Source organism: Apium graveolens, chromosome 7, assembly GCF_009905375.1.
Source record: "Apium graveolens cultivar Ventura chromosome 7, ASM990537v1, whole genome shotgun sequence".
NCBI classification, from domain to species: domain Eukaryota; kingdom Viridiplantae; phylum Streptophyta; class Magnoliopsida; order Apiales; family Apiaceae; genus Apium; species Apium graveolens.
In genome coordinates this window covers 235329355-235337438 of record NC_133653.1, presented here as the reverse complement: position 1 = coordinate 235337438, position 8084 = coordinate 235329355, and the positions used below count along the sequence as shown (strand labels likewise).

The window sequence follows — 8084 nt, the reverse complement described above, 5'->3', positions numbered from 1 at the left end:
ATGAATCAACAAATGAACTGAAAGAATATAAACAGAGGATGCAATGGTATTTGGATGTAATGAAAGAAAATTAGCTGAGGAAGTTTCTTGACGATTTTACAGACCGTGTTAGAGTTCAGAATGAAGAGTAAAGTCTGATATTCACTAAGTAAGAATTAGTATATTTACTTGATTACTGCATTTAGATAGTTTTGACATCATCAATTGGAACTTGTACATATTTTCATAATGCACAAGTTGGGGGAGATTGTTAGATATAATTGATGATATCTGGACAGAAACTATCAGAAGTTCTTATCAGGACTTATATCAGTATTTACTGAAGAGTGACATCATCAGTACTTATATCAGTACTTGATGATCAGCAGATGATTTCATCAGTATTTGTCACTACAGTAGATATTCGAGGAGGAAAAGTAAAGAAGGAATTCAAGGCGGTGAAGGACTTTATCTCAGAAGCAATCATACATGGATATGTAATAGGTTTCCTTATTGTAATAGAATAGGATTCCTTATTGATTGTGTAACTGTGTTGTATATAAAGCACATATTAGGTTCATGCTATATGCATTGCGAACATCGTTATATCATTCGCATAACCTAGCAGCTCTCAAGGATATTTGTTCATCCTTTTGAGAGAGTACGTTTGTAATCAGTTTTTATCTGTTAATATAAAAACTGTTGATTCTGTTGAAGTTTTGCCGAATTATTTGGATAACTGTATTCAACCCCCTGCAGTTGATTACGGACCTAAAAAATACTTTAAAAGCTTTATCTGCATTCTTGCATATTCACAAACACAGTTGTATATTTCAGAAAGAGTTTTTCAGAAAATCAAAAAGTAACCAGAATTCCATTCAATCCCCCCCTTCTGTAATTCTGTTGTTATATTGTTGGGAAATAACAGTTGACATCGCGAAACCCGCGGTTCATATCCCTAATGGAGTATTCATATTCGAGTTTTGAGGACTCGCCCCCAAAGCTGGGGGTGGATGAGATTCAGATTGGGGAATTAAAGGATCCGCTGTCCCTTGGGAGTAGGTTGAGTGAGGGGGAATCTTAATGGCGGATAAGATTGTCTGGGTAGTCCCAGCCGGTGTTCCATCAGGAATGTTGTTTCTGCTCTGTGTGAGTACCATGGTGGTTGTAGTGTTGCTCACAAACGGTGCGAAATATTAAAGGTAAAACACTATGGTGTATTTAATGTTAGGGTTCGTGAGCTCAAAGACTCTATTTGAGTGCTCTCGTGTTTCGTGACTCAATCCGTCTTCACAAAATGCCTACGTACCTTGTTATATGCTAAGGATAAAGTCAAAAAATGTAGTTCTGAGTTGTGAGGTGAGACCCCTTATATAGGTGTGGGATGCATTGAATTAGATTAGGGTTAGGAGACGCGGTGGACATGTCTCATATTTAAAATAGACTTCCTTATAGGATTGTGTGGTTGGGGATTATCCTTTTAAGAGTTTGATTATGATTTGAACTTGTTTTCTCAACCATAATTTGGGCTGATACATGACCTACGAATTTAATAATAAATTCTTGATGTGCGGACCCCTTTATCCCAATTAATGACATATTAACTGTGGGGCCTTAATAATCGGGTTTCATCTTTGAACCAAATCGGACCTAATTAATGCGTTTATTTATTAAGTAATCAAAATTACTTTTATCCCAATTCAAAAGTAGATAATAAATTTTCTTTCATGATTATTCTATTAAAAATTTTCAAATAAATTATTATTTTTATATAAATGTAATCACTATGAAAATATAAAACTCCATATATCTTTTTTCAGCTTTTAAATTAAATTTTTTTAAAAAAATTCTCTCGATTCGTTTTTATTGAGTGCTTGCCACTGAACATAAACACTCCGAAAAAGTAATCTCATTTACATCTGTGCACATAGGATCCATTTCTTGAGATATGAGGACGGTCATGCCATGTGGCTACGCTAAATGTTAATTGTTGTACGGGGATCATTATTATGAAATTTGACATGTAACATTATTTTTAATAAAAAATATTTGAAAAAATTATATTCCCTCCGTCTCTTTCAAATATTTTTTATTTGGGTTTGGTACGAAATTTTTAAAAAAATGACAAAGTAACGTAGGAAAATTTAAAAAAATGAGTAAAGTAGGGGAATCAATTAATATTATATATATATAAAGTGAGTATAGTGGAAAGAAGTAATGCATATAGTATTTCAGAAATTATAAAAAATTACCATTTTGGAATTTTTTTTGATTTTTTTTTGAAATATAAACAATAAAAAGAAATATCTAAAAAAAAGGATAAACAAATCATTGGTGGCCAAAATATAAACAATAAAAAGAAATATCTAAAAAAAAGGATAAACAAATCATTGGTGGCCACAGTACAATCCTGGACAAGTGCATCATCATCATATAGTATAATAATAGTGACAAATTGACAATATTAAAATCACGTTGAGTTTGTTTTAAGTTTTAACGAATTCCCTTTAAAATAAATAATTGATATCGAGATGATGATTGATTGTATTTGTTGTCCGTGCGTCACCAAATATCTACAAAAACAATTAATATCAAGATATTCTTGAAATATTTTAGTAAAATATAGTACTAAGTTTGAAGTTTCTTCTACTGCTACTGCTACTGTGGTATCACTTACTGAGGAGAGAGGAGATGGGGTTGCAGAATTACATAAAAAGAAGTGTTCCCTTTATTGTGATGGTGGTAGTGGAGAGTGGGGAAGTTGGAATGATAACACTGGGGAAAGCAGCCATGAATAATGGAATGAGCAATCTTGTTTATGTTGTTTATTACAATTCTCTAGGCACTCTTCTTCTCTTTCCCTTTTTTATCTTCCACTTGTTCAGGTTTCTTTTCAAACTTCCTTTCTTCCTTAATTACTAGTACATCCAATGTTTGTTTACTTGTTGAATGTTTGAACATGGCTTTCAGAACTAACAGGCCTCCTCTCACTCTCAGTCTTATGTTAAGATTCTTTCTTCTGGGTCTCATTGGGTACAAATTTCAATATTATACATAGTTATTAATTATCTTTGAAACAAATATATTACTCCTACCTTTGTTATTGGAGGTTAACAAGTTTTGTGGGTGGCATGGCAGTATATGCTTCCTGCAAATATTTGCATATGCAGGTATCAATTACAGCTCCCCTACTCTAGCTACTGCAATGGGTAATTTGATACCAGCTTTTACTTTCTTGTTGGCTGTCACTCTCAGGTGACATCATCACTCTCTTTTTCATTTTTTTTTATTTTATTTTTATGTGACTGACAATAACTTAGTTTAGGGTCCATAATTGAATTCATTTGTTTTGTAACTTTGTTTGTGATTCCCTTGAGCTAACTTTTGGAAAATTGATTTCATTTCAATTTTATAATTTGAAATTCAGAATTTCAAATTTTTTGTTTAGAAATTTTTAAAATTGTATTTCAGAATTTTCTTTTTGGGATTTTGTTAGAACTCGAAATATTAATTTTAAATTCATGTTTTCAAGAAAAAATTGCAGAAAAAAATTCTTGAAAAAAAATTAACGGATAAAATTTTCTGGGAAAAATTTCTTGGAAAATTTTTCGTTTAGAAAATTATCTCGATTACAAATTCTCAAGTAAAGGTTTTCTCAGAAAATTTTCAAATTCTAGTTTTTAAACTTGTTCGATAATTATGTTTGATTTCAACAAATTCGAAATCCAATTTTTTTATAATTCCCACAAAGATTTGAAATAATATTCATGTTTCCAAACAGGCATAAGTGAATTTGCATTTTCTTAAGCTCTATTTGATGTGTTGACTACGAGTGACTACTGATATGTAGACTACGAGTTAGTTACTGCTGTATACACTTATCAGTTAGGCCATGTTTCTTTCCCCGTTGCAAATTATTTGAAAGTTGCTTCACTTTCTGTGTAACAAGTAAAAATGATTAAATGGCTAAAACTATCCAAAAAAATTAATACAAGTTGTGTCACTCAAAATTTTATCCCAAATTCATAGTAACTTCAAAGCCAAAACTTATTTTCTACTTGTGACTAATGAAACTGAAGGTAACTTTTCTTGAGTTTAATCCAAGAGGATAGTTGCAAACTTGTGGCTTTTTACCTTCTATTGTGTGTCCGTTTGACAAATCTTAAGTTATAACTTAAATTGAATAAATGATTAATAAATAATAAGTTGATAAATATTTATAAATTATATAATTGTTTGGATAATTTAATTTATAAGTTATAATTTTTTTTATTTAAATAAACTAAAATAACTAATTTTTAAATATAATTATCTTAATTCTTATATTTTAAGTTTGATTAACATTTTAAAAAATATAATTTAAAACTAAAATTGATAAAAAATGAAAAATCAAAAATAAATTTGAGAAAAAATACATGATTACTAACATTCAATTTATCAAGTTATAAGTTGTAAATTCAACTTATAAATTAAGTCCACAATAAGATGTTAACAGCTTATAAGCCAATAAGCTGTTTTATCAGATTTGTCAAAGAAGCCCTATATTGGTTGGTAATTAAAGGTCAGCAACAAAGAATCACCTTTTTACATGCAGAAAATATATAGAAATACTCTTTGTGATTAAATATTGATTGTATGTCTCAATGTAATAATTCTGTACCAAAGCACGATACAGAATTTCATCTGCCAAAGTCTGCCTCTTAGTTTCTGTGCTCTTAATCACAGCTTTATAGGTTCGGACCCAAGTTTTAGTTTTTGGTAATATGGTGATCAGTATGGGTACAGCCTCTAGCCGTTTGTCAATTTTGTTTCCATGACATTTGGTGGTTGTATGTGTCTTGATGCAAATTTTAGGATGGAGAGTTTAGATATAAGAAGACTAAGCAGCCAAGCAAAAGTCTTGGGAACCATTATAGCAGTATCGGGAGCATTTGTGATGACACTGTATAAAGGCCCGTTGATACATATGTTCTCATCTGCATCTAATCTACCTCACATTCAGCTTATGTCACCACAATCAAATTGGATTCTTGGTGGCATATTTCTTGCAATCACTTGCATTTGTTCATCAACGTGGAACATTCTTCAGGTTAAAACTAGTTTTACACTAAACAATGGTAACTGTTAGCTTAGCTTTATGCAGTTATGTGGTTTAGAATTTGGAAAATGTACATCAATATTGCACTAACTTGGTTTAAGTCCAGACAGCAACAGTTAAGACATACCCGGACGAACAAACAATAGTCTTTTTCTTTTGCTTCTTCGGAACCATACAGAGTGCAATATTTTCCCTCCTAGTTGAAAGAAAGCCTGAAGCTTGGGCGCTGCGTCCGGACATAAGCATGATAGCTATTGTATTTGCAGTATGTACAATATAATTATGGATTCATGTACCTTATATTGCTCCACATCATTACATTTTCCGCCTCAAAGGTTTGGAGTTTGTTTCTATCATATACCTGAACTATATATATATATATATTTTTATATCTCCATTGCAGGCGGTATTTGGGAGTGTATTTCGAACAACTGTTTTCACATGGTGTCTACGCATGAAGGGTCCGGTGTATGTTTCAATGTTCAAGCCTCTGGGTATGGTCATCGCAGTAATTTTGGGCACTATTTTCCTAGGTGATGCACTTTATTTAGGCAGGTATGTATGCACTATGCAGAGGGATATTACTATAGTCATTCTTTTGAATATTAAAGGTGTTCTAGTTCCTCTGATCAAACATACGACACCTGTCACCAGCATAACAGAAAAAAAGTGTATACTCTGTTATTTGGTTAAGCTTGTTTTTGGTGAATATGCAGCATCATTGGGGGAAGTACAATTGCCTTGGGATTTTATATGGTTATGTGGGGACAAGCTAAAGAAAAATACATGGCAGTGGATGATTTCTGTCTACTGGAATCATCAACCGTTAGGAACCCTCTCTTGCAAAAATGAGCTACTCAAGAGGAACCTTTTCAGCTATCTACTTTTATTTCCTAGCAAATGTAGAAAGATAAATAATTGGGAGCATTTCCGGATCCTTATTCTTGTATGATTTGGATGCGAATTACAACTACATTCATAGTTGATACTATTATGAAATAAAATTTAGTGTTATGATTATAATTAATACTAGGGTTGTTAAGTTCCGAGTTTTAATAGATGTTCTCGCGGCAGGGACTTGTTGTTCTCGCAAGATGCTTACGTATTTCTATGTTAGTAGAGAATTAAGCCAAAAACGTAGTTTTAGGTTAAGGGGTAGGCTCTTTATATAGATATTGAGTGTAGGATTAAATTAGGGGATGGAGACTTGGTGGACAAGCCTCCTACTTAGATGGCAAGTAGGACTCTCCTAGACGGTGGATTCTGGATCTTTCCTAGGAGATTTCGTTTCCATGTTGTATTCGATGTAGGTGTCCCTGTGGACCTCATTCTCAGGACTGCTTGGCGGGTTAATCACGCAGCTGATTTCGGGCCGTGGGCTACACGACCCACTTTGGGTCGTGGCCGTCATAGTCTACTCGAATTATTAAAACTCATATTGGGTCGTGACCGTGACGACCTACTTTGGACCGTGACGTCATGGGCATGACTAGCCAACTTTATGACACAATTAATTCAACATTAATTGTGTTTTTACGAATTACTTTTCATCCATATCATTTCCCCCAACTTCCGGGAAAACTTCTCGAGTTTTCGTGGAAGTTATAATGGTCTATTCTTGACTCAGAGGTAATTTTGTCCCTTCTTGGGTTCGATCATATTATGAAGTGTGGAGCGACCTACACATTCACAGTGACTTGTTCATTATTAAGTAATATTTCATTTTTTAGGTCTTTACGAGGGTAATTAAATAGCGTTTAATGCTAAATCACCCTAAGCGGGGCTATACACCGGCCGTTGATCACCTTTTAACCTTCGTCAAGGTTAATTATAAGGTGAAAACTAGTAACAGACCCTAATCGAGGTTAATCGGCCTTAAACAAGGCTAATCGGCCCTAACAGGGGCTAATTCCGGATTAACAACTGCTAATCGGGCTTATCATAGCCAAATTTTGAAGTAAATTGTGCTAATTAGCCTTAATCACGGCTAATTGGCCCTAATTGGGGCTATTTATTGAGCGTATGTTGCTAATTATCCTTAATATAGGTTAATCACAAGCTACTTCACGCTAATTTGCCTTAATTGAGGCTAACTGGCCCTAATCCGGGCTAATTTTTGTCTAATTTTCACTAAACATGGCTAATTAGTAAATCTGAAAAGGTCCATTTTTTTTTGGTTTTTTGGTTTTTTTACTACCGTCTAGGCGACAGTGGCTGAGGGTCTCCTCTGCAGGCCACTCGGCCACCTCCACTCGGCCAAGGGGTTGCCACCATGCCCCTTTAGTTGAAAATTTTGACCCCCCATTTTTTTCTTTTTTTTGGCCGCCGTTCAGGCGACGGTAGAGCCACTCAGCCACCTCCACTCGGTCAAGGGGTGGCAACCATTCCCCCCTTATTAAAAATTTTGACCCTTTTTTTGCCGTTGTCTAGGCAACGGTGGTCGAGGGTCTCCCCTGGAAGCCATTCAGCCACCTCCACTCGGCCAAGGGGTGGCCACCATGCCTTCCTTGGTTGAAAATTTTGACCTTTTCTTTTTTCAAAGTCGCTTGAAGGCCACTCAACCACCTCCACCCGACCTAGGGATATTTCATGCCCCCAAGTCGGTTGGGGGTATGATCATGGCCTTCTTGACTGATCTTTCCAAAAAATCCTTATATTTTTGTTGGGTGGTTGTCTCTTACTCGGCTTTAAAGCCTCCAAATGTAATCTTACTCTTCCGAGTCCACTCTTCCAAGGTTGGTCGTGGTGACTATCACGGCCGAAAAGCCTTCACATGTAATCTTACTCTTCTGAGTCCAATCTTCCATGAGTGATCGCAGTGACTACCACGGCTGAAAAGCCATCAAATATAATCTTACTCTTCCGATTCCACTCTTCCATGGGTGGTCGCGGTGACTACCACGGCTGAAAAACCTTCAAATGTAATCTTACTCTTCCGAGTCCACTCTTCCATGAGTGGTCGCGGTGACTACCACGACTGAAAAACCTTCAAATGTAATCTTACTCT

The 8084-nt window shown here is 34.8% G+C and overlaps 1 protein-coding gene across 2 annotated transcripts; it reads left to right on the top strand.

Moving 5' to 3' along the window:
* Positions 1-2493: 2493 nt before the first annotated feature.
* LOC141672389 (WAT1-related protein At3g28050-like) lies at positions 2494-6104 on the top strand. 2 transcript variants are annotated; one of them, XM_074478978.1, is made up of 7 exons: positions 2496-2864; positions 2950-3012; positions 3118-3234; positions 4834-5068; positions 5184-5342; positions 5481-5632; positions 5794-6104. In XM_074478978.1, exons 1-7 carry the CDS (start codon positions 2671-2673, stop codon positions 5927-5929), a joined length of 1056 nt encoding a protein of 351 aa, XP_074335079.1. In that variant the 5' UTR covers positions 2496-2670; the 3' UTR covers positions 5930-6104. The 2 variants fall into 2 exon arrangements, with proteins under 2 accessions (XP_074335080.1, XP_074335079.1); XM_074478979.1 differs by lacking the exon at positions 2950-3012 and having other exon boundaries at positions 2494-2864.
* Positions 6105-8084: the final 1980 nt, after the last annotated feature.